This window comes from Truncatella angustata (genome assembly GCF_020726525.1).
Source record: "Truncatella angustata strain MPI-SDFR-AT-0073 chromosome Unknown BKA67scaffold_3, whole genome shotgun sequence".
Taxonomy (NCBI): domain Eukaryota; kingdom Fungi; phylum Ascomycota; class Sordariomycetes; order Amphisphaeriales; family Sporocadaceae; genus Truncatella; species Truncatella angustata.
Window position 1 is genome coordinate 3,944,913 of NW_025763383.1, and position 14,125 is coordinate 3,959,037.

Here is a 14,125-nt window from a genome sequence, read left to right on the forward strand (position 1 = left end):
CTAAGCCACACAGCAGAGGAAATGAAGGGTACGGTATTTCACTAGATATTTAGAAAGAGTGGTTTTATATCTCGAAATTGTAGAAGACGTGCGGGTATCCCATGCTCGAAAGACCTTTTCCTCATCAGCCGTCTACACGCTTCACTCGGCTGTCTCGCTAGCAGGTCTACTTCCCTTCCATACTTCAGCTCGCTTCGACTCGTCCTCTAGTTCCTCCTCCTCATCCATACCAAACTTGGTCATGGCAAAGTCTGGCAATCGCTTTTGTTCCTTTCTCGAAGCACCGTTTCGGAGTTTCCATCTGCGCAACTTCTCCAGCTCATCGGTCGACCTCTGCTTCTCGGCCCTGGCGTCAAGCATGGTTCCTTCGATGCTGAGATAGCCGTAGTCTCCACTCACGCCAACCTCGAAATTCTTGATCTGAAATCGTACTGATCCCTTGACCCGCTGATTATCATCGTCTACCCAGTAGCCAGTGGTGTGTAATTGCGCCGTAGCATCTTGCCCGTCATCCTCGGCAGGTTCAGGAGTCGGCAACTTGGCTTCCTCGGAAATCCCTTTCGACCTCGAACTGCCGAGAAGGCTCACCCAGCGCCAGCCATTAGGAAGTCGTCCAGCCTCAATGGACGCATTGAACATACCCCAGCACACCACACCCAAATGTCCCTCGGTCTGCATGTTGACCGACCCTTCCATCCACGCGCCCCTTGACGGCTTGAAGAGATCAAGCTTGGCTGTCAACCAGCCAAAGCTCACGGCATATTCGTCTATTGATTCGAGCACAGCTTCGTCCGAGTTCTCGCTCTTTTCGGTCAATGAGCCCTTGCCCGGTGCCTCGCCAATCTGGACATTATGGTAGCCCAGAAGTACGCCCTCGAATGCTGGCACGTAGTGATTCAACAAAGGCTTGAGATGTTGATCGGCGTAGCCATCGAGCGGGTCGATCATGCCAAGCGGATATAAAGGCAAGTATTGCGACACTTGCTGTGTGAAGAACGGGTATGGCTGTTCGGGCAGTTTGCCGAACGGCTGGTGGGAATGCTTCGCTGAGGAGTTGTCAATCTCCATGGTATCGGCGTCAGCGTCAGCGTCGTCTTGAGTCGCGGGTTTAGCACTGGTCGCTTCCTTGTCTTTGCGGCGCTTCTCCTTCTTTTCCTTCTTCTGCTTCCTTGTCTCCTCGGCGTTGGCTTCTGGCGCAGCTAGCGACTCTGCCACTGCGTCGGTTGCTCCGTCCACCTCTTGGGACTCGTCTTGATCTTGGTGCTTCTTCTTGTCTTTCCTCTTCATCTTCTTCTCGGAAGCAGCCTCGGCGTCGGCTACTTCCAATGCTGCCTCGTCGGCAGCACCGTTGGTCGCCGTCATGTCGGTCATAGCGACATCCGCATTGGTCTCATCTGCCTCGGCGCCCAGCGATTGTCGCTTCTTCTTGCGCTTCTCGCTTCGGCGAGCCTTCCCACTCTTCTCGGTGGCATCGGCAGAGGTGGGCTCATCCGGAGCGACGTCTGTGGTTTCTGCAGCAGAGCCATCCAGAGGTGCCTCGCTCTTGGATCGCTTGTGCCGGGGTTCTTCTTCGGCCTGGGCCTCAGTGTCTCGGTGTCGCTTCTTAGACTTGTGCTCGTCCTTGTCCCGCTTGGACTTCTTGTCCTTTTTGTCCGACGCCATGACGCCCGATTGATTATGCGGCACAGTTAATGCTTTGGACTGAGTTGAGTTGAGTTGACTCGAGTTGAATTGAAAATGGGCTGTCCGCAAAAGACTCGAATTCGAATGCTGCTGATTTGGTGATCAGCGCCCTCTTCCAAAAATTTGGCAAAAGTTCAGCCGAAATCCCAAGTTTAAGAAAAAATTTAGTGGGGTGCTTTCAGTAGCTCAAATGCCCCCACACCCACTGATTGAGCTCTGCCAATGGCGGCACTCCAGCTCCGCTACCAATGGCTAACTTTTCTAGGCACCTTGATGTCTAAGTTACTCACTGCGCAAGCAGGCAATGTACCAGAGGTATGATCTCCGATCAGTACTGGCACATACGCAGTTAGAAGTGCGTAACATGTGCCGCTGCTATTACGGTCTTGTTATGCAGAGCGAATTTGGTTCGCATCTTCTGCTCGAAATGGCTAACAGGTGAATTTTAGTTCCCGGGCTTCCTCGCAGACGTGGGGCCATTGTATGTTTGCGTACTATAGCATCTCCATTGGTGTTCGTTCGACCAGACTACCTCCGTGCCGAAAAGTCCCTACAGGCTTTGGCATAGTTCCTAGGATGTTTGATCTACAGCCGAATCATCTTGACCGACATTCCGCACTTCCATGCTTGGTCTAGAAACCCTCGCCTCTGACAGCCCTTCCAACTACAGCGCTCAATGGTTCCAGGTCGTCTGGCTTTACACCAAGACTCTCGTTGTCCGTCTTTGTATACAGGGTCTTTCCGTCCGACCAGATTCTTCTCAGGGTGTACAGCGTAGCTGAAGGATTACCCTCGGCCCAGAGCTTTTGTTCCGTTTGCTTCAGCCCGTCCTTTGACGTATACTTGACGTCGAACTTGGAGCCTGTTTGCTTCTCGAACTCGGCCAGAACCTCCTTCGCTGTCACCACGAATGACTGAACCTTCAGGGCCTTGTTCTGGGCCGTTTGTGGGTTTGCAAGTGCAGCGACCACAAACTTTCCAACACTACATGTTTCTTGTCAGCAAGCTCTCATCCGTTTGACTCGCGGTGTTGAGATCAAACAACTCACTCTGGCATCGTCGTGAACCCGATCCTATCGTCGCCATCTCCGACCAGCACAGCTTCCTTGTTCTTGGCATCGTAACCGCCAGCCGACTCAAAACCAGGCTTGTAATCAAGGAACATGTCTGCATAGGGACCAGTCACAACATACGTAACTTTGACCCTCTTGATGTGTTCCCTGATGAACGCGCGTACTCTGAGCTTGTTCTGGTGCGGCTTCTCATCTTTGCTCGTCTCATCATATTCGATATCCGTGCCGTACTCACTGGGGAAGAACCACTGCACACTTCTGCTCTCCTCAGCAAGTCTCAGCAACTTGATCTGTTCTAGCAGTCCGCCTCGGCCGAGAGCGGAGATAACGGTGTCGACGTCCTTGTAAGCATTGCGCACATCGTCGGTATTATTGATGTCACCAGTAATGATCTTTAACCCTTTCGACTTCCATGATAACAATAGCGGCTCTTTTGCTGGATTTGATACTGTCGCTGGCGATGTGAGGATGGAGACCTGCGAGAGACTGCTGATAGACTTGGAGGTAAGAATCGCATTTGTGATGTATCTGCCAATAACGCCCGTGGCGCCGATGATAAGCAGCTTAGATGGGACTGTGGCGGCCATGATGATACAAGAGGAAACCCAACTCTAGCCTTTTCGTAAAATTTTGTTGACCTCGAGCTATCGAATTTTTCAAGCTGATTGAGACTGAATACTTGACCTCCTTGCGAGTGCGAGAGACATCTGCGAGCATCTCATGGCTCAATGTCCGGTCGGCTGCGGGGCATCCGGCCCAATGTAAATGTCGCGATGCGGGGTAACTCTTACTCGAAATGGGTCTCAAGGGCGTGCAATACTTGTGACAGATTAGAAGGGCACATCAAAATGTGCGTTGCCCATATTTGGCGTGTGAGACTCTGGGATCATGTGCAAAATTCAGCAGTTGTGATGACAAATGATGCCAATGTAGTGCTACCATGGCAGAGCAATGACCATAATCGCAACCGATTGAGATTCAATACCACCACCGCCTCGTCTGATATAGTTCAGACCATGGGGCGAAAGAATCCATCCTCTCCTGCAAAATTAATGCAATTTGTGCTCACCGTATTTGCATATTCCATTCAAGAGAGGAGTCTCCTCAGTCGCCTTCTCAGTCCGCACCATGTTCTTACCAATTCCCAAAACTGTGTATCGGCTTGTTCTTGGCAAACTATTCCTCGGCCCGACCGGACTAATATGGTTACAATGCATTATACCTTGCTTGCTACTTGACTGAGTGATGCAAGATCACGCGGTACCCTGTTATGATAATATTGGAAGCGGTAAAGCTTGAATGCAAGACGTTTTGCCAAGAATGCTTGATTTCGCCCGTTGACTAGACAGTTCCCGACTTTTTATAGTACAACGTCCGCGATAATCTCTTATACACATGCCTCCAAGCTTGCCGTTCTTTTCCTTTACTCCCCATCCTCGAAAACATTTGTCATTAGACCAGGACAGAGTTCATTTGGTTTATCAGTGCTCGCTGCATAGCATATGCTTCGACAAGGCACGACCCTCTTGGAAACGCAGCACTCGAGGGGGTCAAGATTATGACTAAGCAGCGAATGTATAAGTGCCGTTCTCACCAGAATCATGCGGAACGATAAGCCTTCCTTGCCTTGTTGACTTCAAACATAGTGATTGATTTGACTGCCGATACCTGGGTTGCAACTAGGTTCAAGCAGGACTTGCCTGCCCTCAAAGCTTGCTGTGTACGATATCGAAGAGCGATATAATCTCAACAGCCACCACAATTGGAAATAAATGGCCCATCGTGAATACTGAGCGGCCTGGCTATGACTAGGCGACAATGGCGCATGTTACGGCGAGAGCACGTCAAGTGAACTCCATCTCCGCCGGGTTCGTAATTCAATATTTGACTGACAGCCATGGTAGATTTGTGCTAGCAACATATGAGAAGAGTCGAAGTAGGTAAATTGTAAGTTCTATGTTATCGAAGCTGGAATTGAGCCGACTTGGCCGTTGGTTTTAATGTCTAATGATGTATACGCACAAGATTATACCAGCAATCCGCGGAAGCCATCGACCACTTTGGGCCCCAGCAGAGCTTCTGGCGTTACCAAGTACCGGGCACAGTCCTTTTGATCATGGCCCAGACGAGCCAAGAATGTTCCATTCCCAGTACGTTATTCCACCTATCGTTGTTACCATTAATAGACTAGGTTAGTCGGCCCTAGGTTTTGTCACGCGCCGCTAGCTGTCTGGAGAAGCCAATCCGCTACCGAAAACGTTTGTTCTTTCCAGTCGTCTTTATCTTTCAACTTATCATATCAAACAGCATGGGCGGCGGTAGCAAGAAAACCGACACGCACACATTTAACAGATTGCTGTCGCTGACACTCATATCTGGAATGAAATAAGTAATTGACTAGAGCTGCCACACTGCCTCTTATACGCACTAGCATCTGTCGACATCTGTTGACAACACACGAGAGCGCAAGGCGCAAAACATCGATTTTAGATTTGATCCGAACTCAGCTTCTACATTGATCAACGAATCGGAGAGCTATTTCAGCTGTGAGCTATTCACTATAACGAGTGCATAAATATTGGAGACTTGGCATACCAAAGTAACATCGAATGGTGCGCTACGCGATTTAGCCATTGTGCCCTTGCCAACCTACCCACCACTGTCACGACTGTATCTAGGGTTAGAATATCTGCGTTTGCGAGCAAAGAGGTCGAATAGAAAACCTGCTCTCAATGACCAAATTCTTCTCGTATCATTGGCTACGTTCACAACTAATGATCGACCTTATCGCAAGCGACGATCGGTTATACGACGGAGCCGACATCACCTGATGCTGTCTTTAAGCGAGCTCAAGATCCGGAAATTCCTTCTCGTTCTATCAGATCTCTTTTGTGGTAGAATGTCAGTTCAATATATGGTCTAATGAGAGCTAGAAATTAGTACCACGGGTACATATCTCGAGTAGCCTTTTTGGTCTTACGACGACGCCCCAAATAGGAAGGTGCATTGCCGTCAATTGACGGCGAATTAGCAAATGTTTGCAGTAGTGCGATGATGAGAAATGGCCAAGCGGGGTTTGCAGTGCGATGGCGAGGATGGGTTGCAACCGTCTTGTAGAAATCATGTCGATGGCCTTTTATCCAGGGTTGCAAGGCCGTGATTTGTTGGCTCCGTCTTCGAAAGAGGGGCTGATTGCGTGACACCCTGTCAGCCACCTGCGATTGTAATGTATGTTTCGGGAAGGCGAAGCATAGCTGAGCACCTAGAAACCTCGGAACTAGGAATTTGTGGGTTCGAATAGATAAATCATCTGTATAAAGTTCAGCCCAAGTCGCCAAGCTTCCGCCAAGTTGTTGCCAAGTTTGTCATCTATCGACTATTCAGTTGAATTTTACGATCAGTAGCCGCGGCAAAAGGTACAATGGCCCTGCGACGATCTTCCACCGACGACTCCGTTGGGGTGGAAGACCACTCGACGAAGCGAGTTGCGGACGACAAGACTGGTCATGAGGACACCGTTCGCGATGTTGAAGATGCAGTGCAAAACCTCACGGAGAAGCTTGGTGATAACCAGAATGGCCTGGCCCCCATGGATGACATTCACTACGTCGTTGACAAAATCGATACCTTGACTGTCGATGAGTGTAAAGCCATCATTCAAAAGTTGCTCAAGGATCATGAGTACGATTATAACTTCTCCTCCAGCCAGCGAGTGAAGCTCGCCGCCCTGGCCGAAGGACCTCTCGAGGGGCAGAGCATCGAAGAATGGGAGTTGGAACTTAAGACGGAGACGGCGGTGAACAAGTTCTACTCACCATACCCTGAGGTCCGCGCCGTCACTACACCTACGGACGACGTCAACATGCCCGCCGAAACCATTCGCGCTCACCTTCTTGGCTACATTTGGGCTGTCATTGCCCAATTCACCAACTCGTTGTTCAATTCGCGTTACCCTACGATCACTCTGACATCTGCCGTTGTACAAATTCTGCTCTACCCCTGTGGAAAACTTCTTGCAGCCGTCTTGCCAGACTGGGGCTTCAATATTGGTGGTAAAAGGGTTTCACTTAATCCCGGGCCTTGGTCGTACAAAGAGCAAATGCTTTCCACCATCATCGTCGACGTCGGACTTACCTCCGCCTACTGCTTCTGGAACATCCAGACCCAGACCGTCTACTACCATGACCAATGGCTCACCCCCGGTTACGGTATCCTGCTTTTGCTATCTACTCAGCTCATGGGTCTGGGATTCTCAGGACTGCTCCGCCGCTTCGTTGTTTACCCCGCGGAAGCTTTGTGGCCGCACATATTGCCAACCTTGGCACTGAACAGGGCGTTGTTAGTGCCCGAATCCAAGGAAACAGTGCACGGTTGGACGATCTCGCGGTACAAGTTCTTCTTCTTCGTATTTGGTGGCAGTTTCGTTTACTTCTGGCTTCCGGACTTCATCTTCCCCGCCCTAAGTTACTTTGCCTGGATGACGTGGATCGCACCCAACAACTTCAACGTAAACATGATCACTGGTTCCCAAATGGGTCTTGGTTTCAACCCCATTTCGACTTTTGATTGGAATGTGATATCGGCTTACTCGTATCCCCTCGCGTATCCCTTCTTTTCTTTCTTTCAACAGTTCTTGGGCGCAATCTTGGGCGGCTTGATTATCATCGCACTCTACTGGAGTAATGTTAACTGGTCATCTTACCTTCCCATCAACTCATCCGGCATCTTCGATAACACCGGCAACTCGTACAACATTAGCCAAGTCATCATTCCCGGTACTGGAACCCTCGTCGAAGAAGCCTACCAGAACTATTCTCCCGCATTCTACAGTGCTGGCAACCTGCTCCTTTACGGTGCATTCTTCGCCTTCTATCCATTCACCATGCTATTTATCTTGCTTGATTCTTGGCGACCCCTTCTCAAAGCTTACAGGTCGATGACACAGGCTGCTTTCTCGTCTATTAAGAAGATCTTCATCGGCCTGAAAAATGCGACGTCATCACTCGCCAAGGGTCAGGTGCGCGAGGCGGGTCGGCACCTGGCCGACATCATGAATGATGAGACGTCAATCTATGACGGGTTCGACGATCCCTTCACACAGCTTATGCGCAGTTATCCCGAAGTTCCCGATTGGTGGTTCTTGATGATCGCCCTTGTCGCCTTTATATTCGCGATAGTTATCGTGACTAACTGGCCTCAGCTCGATACACCTGTTTGGACGGTCTTCTTCGTGATAGCCCTCAACCTGGTGTTCCTTATTCCCATGTCATATCTCTACGCAATCTCAGGTACGACCGAGGGGTTGAACGTAGTTACGGAGCTGATCATTGGCTACGCTTTACCTGGACGCCCAGAGGCGCTCATGTTCGTCAAGGCATTCGGATATAACATCAATGGCCAAGCGGATAACTACATATCCGACCAGAAAATGGGTTTCTATTCCAAGTTGCCCCCTCGGGCAATGTATCGTGGTCAAGTGACGAGTGCGGTCATCACGGCCATCGTTGCCTACGGAGTGGTGCAATGGGCTGACAACGATGTTCCTGGAATCTGTACTCCAGACCAGCCCTCCCGCTTCAATTGTGCGAACGGCTCCAAGGTTTACTTTTCATCCTCTGTCGTCTGGGTAAGACATATCTCCCTTCTAAACACACTTTCTAACAAAGCACTGACACTGTCATAATAGGGTGCCATCGGCCCAGGGAGAATTTTCTCCCAGATTTATCCAGCTATGAAGTACTGTTTCCTGCTAGGTTTCCTCCTTGCTCTCGTTTGGTGGAGCGTTAAGCGATTCGGATCATCCATCCGCCAGGCCACGAAATCCGTCTTGCCCGCCGCAGTCTTCAAGCCGATCAACGCCGCCATCTTCACACCAATCTCTTCGCTCAAGCATGTCCATCCTTCTCTCCTATTTAACGGAATGCTGCAGTGGGCGCCGTTGAACCTCACCTATTGGACTGGCGGCTTTTATGTCTCCTTTGCCTTTATGTACTACCTCAGAAGGTACAAGACGGCGTGGTGGGAGAAATACAACTACGTACTCTCAGCCGCACTTACCGGTGGCGTGGCTTTCTCCGGCCTCATCATCTTTTTCGCTGTTCAATATCATCCCCAAACGATTGACTGGTGGGGTAATAATGTACTCGGGGCAACACTTGACGGAGGAGCTGGTCAGGTGGCTTTGATTCCTGACCTGCCTGAAAAGGGATATTTCGGTCCCGACACATGGTCCTAGTGCAGGGGAACAATGAGTGAACACCTGCACGACAGGACTCTATTGACTCATTTCAAGGACAGGGCACGACCCCAACTTTTGTAGCTTTCGGCACAGAATAGAAGCGCGCTTGAGAGGCTAGTTTCGGGACTTCCCAGGGAACTACTCACTGCCGAGGTGGGCTTATGCCTAGATATAGTTCGTCATACAACAATCAAATTAACAAATAAAATTTGAATCTATAGCTTCCCACAACTCACCCAAACAATAACTAGTATCTAGCCATTCAGAAAAGATCATGCTCACAACCAAGCAGCACGGGCTTCAAATCTAGATTGAGAGGTGCCAATGCCGACTTGAGCAAAATCCGGCTGTAGTGAGTCGAAACGATTGACCAATTCATCGGAAACTATCGCACCAGCACTCAACACCCTTGGAGATCCGCTTTGTTCTGTAGTCATGTCTTTACCCTTTGGAGTATCCAGCACCTTATCCACTATCCACCTTATGATGACCTCACCATGTTTGTAGGTCAATGACAAGCCGTGGGTTGTGTCGATGTTACTCAATGCCGCTGCATGTACAGCCAAATCTTGCACGACTTGACTTCTGGGCAAGCGTGCCACTTTCGAAGCACCGATAAATTTCTCCTACTTGAGAAGCTCCATAGCCAGAATAACAGCTGCGCGCAGACCGTGAAACACCAGAAGATGTGAAGTATCGCAAGAAACTATGTAGTTCAACTCTCTCCTTTAAAATTCTAATACATCGCTCAGCAGAATTTTTGTTGCCCCCAGAAGATCTTGAGATAGATTTGAGTTTTCTTTGCGAAGCAGTGACAGACGAGTAATTTGTTGGCCTCAAAGCTCAGTCGGATACTGCAGCATCTCAGAACCTCTTCTGTAGACATATTGCTGCAGGCCAGTTCCAGTTATTGTGATGTATTTACAAGTTGTTCAAGAAATGGTGGTAGCCGTGCAAAATCTCGAGTGCACTCTTATTGAGTGACTGAGCCATGCTTCCATACTTCCTCTTCGGTGTGTGTCCCAAGTGCCAATTTCAAAACCCTTTCTCTTGGTGAAGAGTTCAAAACGGAAAATGCTGAAAATACGTACTGTGGTGGATTTTGCTTTCCGCCTTGAAGTCTGATACACCGAGTGTGTTTGTTATACTCTTGGGTGCGTCGCCATCGAGCAAGAGTTGTTCCTGAATAAGGTCGAGCGGCGCGTGAGCTTTGCAAAACCTTTGCGACAGCCGAGGAGGTCGACCCAAGTATGCCACAAGATGCGTCTCTGAAGCATATAAATTTGAAAAGGTGAGTCTTCTGGACTGTGACAGAAAGAGTGGTGTGGTAAGTGAAGACGCCTGATGCCGACCCAAAGTAACAACTGCGTTGCATACCTCACCACTCGCGCAATATGTGGCATAAGATTTCATCGCTTCCTCATGTTGGCCAGAAGATAGTGATTCCCGGTGAGATGCTATATAAACAGCCCGTCTATCGCGTTGCATTCTCGACAAAACAGCAGACATGTTTATACGACATTATGCATGCTTGCCATTAGGCCGGCGCGAGTAGTATTTCAATTGAGGACAGGATGATCAGAGGCAGCAAGTATCTCAGCTGAAGTTCCAACAACAGATGCTATCATGCCGATTATACACCACCTGATGTCTATGTAGACTGCGAAGCGCAATCCTCCGGTGATATGGACGAATCATTGCGCAAAGGGCAACGAGAGTTTTTCTAAAGTCTTTCGCATAGTTTCTGAATCGGAACTGGCTCCTGATAATGAAGAAAAAACCCGTGATGATGCCATAGTTGCTCGAGTCAGATCTGTATGAAAAGTTCAAGACATTTGCCTCCACCAGCTCGGTTCTGGAAATATCGCCCCATGAAACTCTCGACCAGACACTTCTGCTTCAAAAATTGCAGAACTTCATAACCAGGAGTTACGTGATAGTCCGTTTGAAAAAAGTAATGATATTGTGGAATCTTGAGCGGAGTAGATGTATTTTGTTTGACGTCTTCCGCAAGGATATGTGAGCATGAAGTGCACCAAGGAATCCCTTATGAATCTGAAAATTGTGCCTAGGGTAGTCATGTAAGTCCATATCTAGTAAGTCCACGTCTAGTGTGTTCGAGATTTCCTTCGCCCTAATGGAATTGACTGTTTCACTCCTTGGGAGGTCCGTAAGTGTTCTGAAGTGCGGTAGACCTACGAGCCTCTGCAACATCATTGAATGTACGTGAAGCAGGTGCCGACTGTAATGTCATCATAATGAAGATGTTTAATAGTGCGATGCCTTTGTGGCAATCAAAGATAATCATACATCCAAACATCGGAGCACTTTAAGGCACATACTTGTGATATAGAGTCCGATGAAAAGTCGCACTGATTTGAGCACCCTCGTCGAATGAGCCTTGTGCATGATTGTTTAAGATCACATCGAAGCTTGGAGCGTCTACAAAGCCCACAAGCTTGTAAGCGACTTTTTTTTCTTTCTTTTCGATATTGGGTGACGGGTGCAGGTCCACCTGAGTTGGGTCAAGCTTTCGACGTTGGAGCGGGTGCTTTCATGATGCGCTTCAAGCATGACGTGCTGCCGTTTTCGATGTTTTCCTAAGAGTGCAATGAACTGGTATGCGAAGACCATGCTTTATCAATCCTGTCAGTAACGACGACCAATGCGACGATTATGGAGTACGTCGCAGCAGCCTGTCTTTCTTTCCTGGTGAGTTTGGATTGGCTAGATACCTCATTGAGCCCGAGGCAGTTAACCACATACAGCAACCAGCCCATATCCAAGCCCGCGGATTGGACCGAAGATCATTAAGCCGAGGGGACATGATCGACAAGTCGGAAACCACTGTCATACGTGAAGGACATCTCTCTACAGTTCGGGGGGCCATGACGCTCTTTTGGTGCAATATAAAAGCAAGTAAAGCCATCAAAATCCGTCCCAACACTTGGGCAGAGCTCTCTGCGCATCAATTACCATGAGTGATTGATAATCATATCATTGAATTTAGCTAACAGAACAGTATGACTACGAACCCGCGAATATTGTATCCCTTCAAAACAAAGTGGAAATGTTAAAATCCGCAGTGGGCTTGAGGCACGAAAAAGATTTGGTCAATGAACAGACCGAAATCGACCGTTTTTAGATCCTCATTTGAATCGTTTCTGAGAACTCAAAATCAAATATAGTGTAAGTGTCTTGTGCCAAATATGTTTGGGCGCTAGGAAATTTATGGTGTGCTGTCTGGAACGCCATAACTCCAGTCGGAGGAACCATCGCGATGATGGTTATCGGTCGACTGATGGCTGGTGTGGGTGCTTCAACGGGCATAGCAGTAGGTACTCCTATATTTAGTCAGCGTTCCCATGAGTTGTTGATGTGGAGCAAGCTCACTGGGCCTGTCATGACAGACATGTATGGCCCAAGAGCACGGGGCAAAGCTTAGCTATCTCTGCCATCTTTCCTTCGCTGGGTCCTACATTAGGCCCTATACTTGGTGGTATTATTGCACAATTGAGTGAGTGGACTCGGATCTTCTCCCATCATGAGTGCAGCCGCATTTGCCATCACCATCATAGGCCTCATACTCATTAAGGAGTCTTAAACTCCTATTCTTCAGCTTCGAAGATCTAAAGATTTTACTACAGCACATGCGACACCATGAATATATGCCCGTATTAGGACAGTAACCTCATGGGCCATTTCGAGTTGAAATCTTTTGGAAACTGAACATGATGTCGAGATATGACAAGATTTTGATACTCTGGCAGACCCCCTTCCTTACTTAAAAGTTGTGAGTGTCATTAATACCTGCGACACCAAAAGTGGCACAACAGGTCAGATGGAGAAGATTACCCAGTATCATAAAACAGTACCAATCACGTGCACAAGATCATGTCGTGAAATGAAGTGTTTGTGAAAACGTGTCATGAATATCATTTAATCATTCTAATCTATCATATCCACCGTCTAGGGGGAGTTCTATTCCTGAAATATTGTCTATAACCAATCCAATATCGTTTCGTGCATCTACAATGCCAGCGATTCAGAGCCGGTCAAGTAGTCAATGTTGTAAACAGGACAAGTGGTGAGAGCGGGCTGAGCACCGAGTTGGTGAGGGCAGATGGGCTGGTTGCCCAGGGAAAGGTCTGGGTACTGGCAGACTTCATCGTAACCGTACGTGCAGGACGAGGTGGCGATGTTGTATAGAGCAAAGTTCTTGCCAATCCAAGTATCAGCGCCACAGCTGCTGACAAAGTTCATGGAGTTGGCTGCGCTGAAGGCAAGGCGGCCCTCGGTCTCATTGATAAGATCGGCACACTCGGACATGTCAACGTCCTCATAGGTGGCAGGGATTCCGCCGCCGGCGGTAGGATCGGTCGATGCACTCTCGCCAACGTTGAGGTAGTTCCATGCATCGTATGAGATGTCATGAGCACCACCCGACTGATCAATCTTCAAAAGGTTAACGGACCGGCCGTTAGCGCTAACCTTGACGCAGATGCTATCGCAACTGGGGAAAGAAGGCCAGTATGCGACGCGGTTGGTGTTGATCTTGCAACCAAGAACACCGATAGATGAAGAGAACTTGTCATGGGGAGTGATGGAAACGCCATTGTCGCGACGAGCGATGGCAGCTCCGGAGACGGAGACCACAGCGGTGGCAAGGACTGTGAGGGTGTTGGCGAGCATTTTGATGCTGTGATAGTTTCTTTGGAAAAAGAGACCGGTAGAGAGTGTTTTGATAAGGTGTTGTCTGAACTGGTGGCTCGAATCTACGAGTAGTATATACTGGTCAACCGCTGGGGTCTGGAACTGAAGTGTAGGTGTGTAAAAAGGGAAATGATTGTGCGTGAGATCTACTCAAACTGATCTGTGTATGTCAAGGAGTGACTTGGTGATAACAAAAGAAAGGTTTGAATTATGTTGGAAAGCTATATCCTTTTATACAACTCGGCCACACATAGAAGAGACCCGTACGGCGCGGGCGACAATGGGGCATAGGGCACAAAGGGCACGGCACGTAACTCATGATCAGGGCGGAGGCCCTTGTGGAGAGCGTTCAACAATGAACCGGTCTCCGCTCACGTTTGACAGAGCCGGTTCTCGTTATGCTTCCGATTGGAGGACC

At 48.8% G+C, this 14,125-nt stretch overlaps 4 protein-coding genes across 4 annotated transcripts; 1 reads left to right on the top strand and 3 right to left on the bottom strand.

Moving 5' to 3' along the window:
- Nucleotides 1-141: 141 nt before the first annotated feature.
- Nucleotides 142-1,068, bottom strand: BKA67DRAFT_515200 (uncharacterized protein; the record flags this gene model as incomplete). The annotated part of the gene is made up of 1 exon (XM_046097709.1): nucleotides 142-1,068. One exon carries the CDS (start codon nucleotides 1,066-1,068, stop codon nucleotides 142-144), a length of 927 nt encoding a protein of 308 aa, XP_045960413.1.
- Nucleotides 1,069-2,315: 1,247 nt separating this feature from the next.
- Nucleotides 2,316-3,343, bottom strand: BKA67DRAFT_516563 (uncharacterized protein; the record flags this gene model as incomplete). Its single annotated transcript, XM_046097824.1, has 2 exons — nucleotides 2,316-2,667; nucleotides 2,733-3,343. The coding sequence occupies 2 exons, from the start codon at nucleotides 3,341-3,343 to the stop codon at nucleotides 2,316-2,318; spliced, it is 963 nt and encodes a 320-aa protein (XP_045960414.1).
- A 2,834-nt stretch (nucleotides 3,344-6,177) lies between these two features.
- Nucleotides 6,178-8,991, top strand: BKA67DRAFT_516408 (oligopeptide transporter protein; the record flags this gene model as incomplete). The annotated part of the gene is made up of 2 exons (XM_046097810.1): nucleotides 6,178-8,382; nucleotides 8,443-8,991. The coding sequence occupies 2 exons, from the start codon at nucleotides 6,178-6,180 to the stop codon at nucleotides 8,989-8,991; spliced, it is 2,754 nt and encodes a 917-aa protein (XP_045960415.1).
- Nucleotides 8,992-13,023: 4,032 nt separating this feature from the next.
- On the bottom strand, nucleotides 13,024-13,686 carry BKA67DRAFT_516114 (uncharacterized protein; the record flags this gene model as incomplete). The annotated part of the gene is made up of 1 exon (XM_046097785.1): nucleotides 13,024-13,686. The coding sequence occupies one exon, from the start codon at nucleotides 13,684-13,686 to the stop codon at nucleotides 13,024-13,026; it is 663 nt and encodes a 220-aa protein (XP_045960416.1).
- Nucleotides 13,687-14,125: the final 439 nt, after the last annotated feature.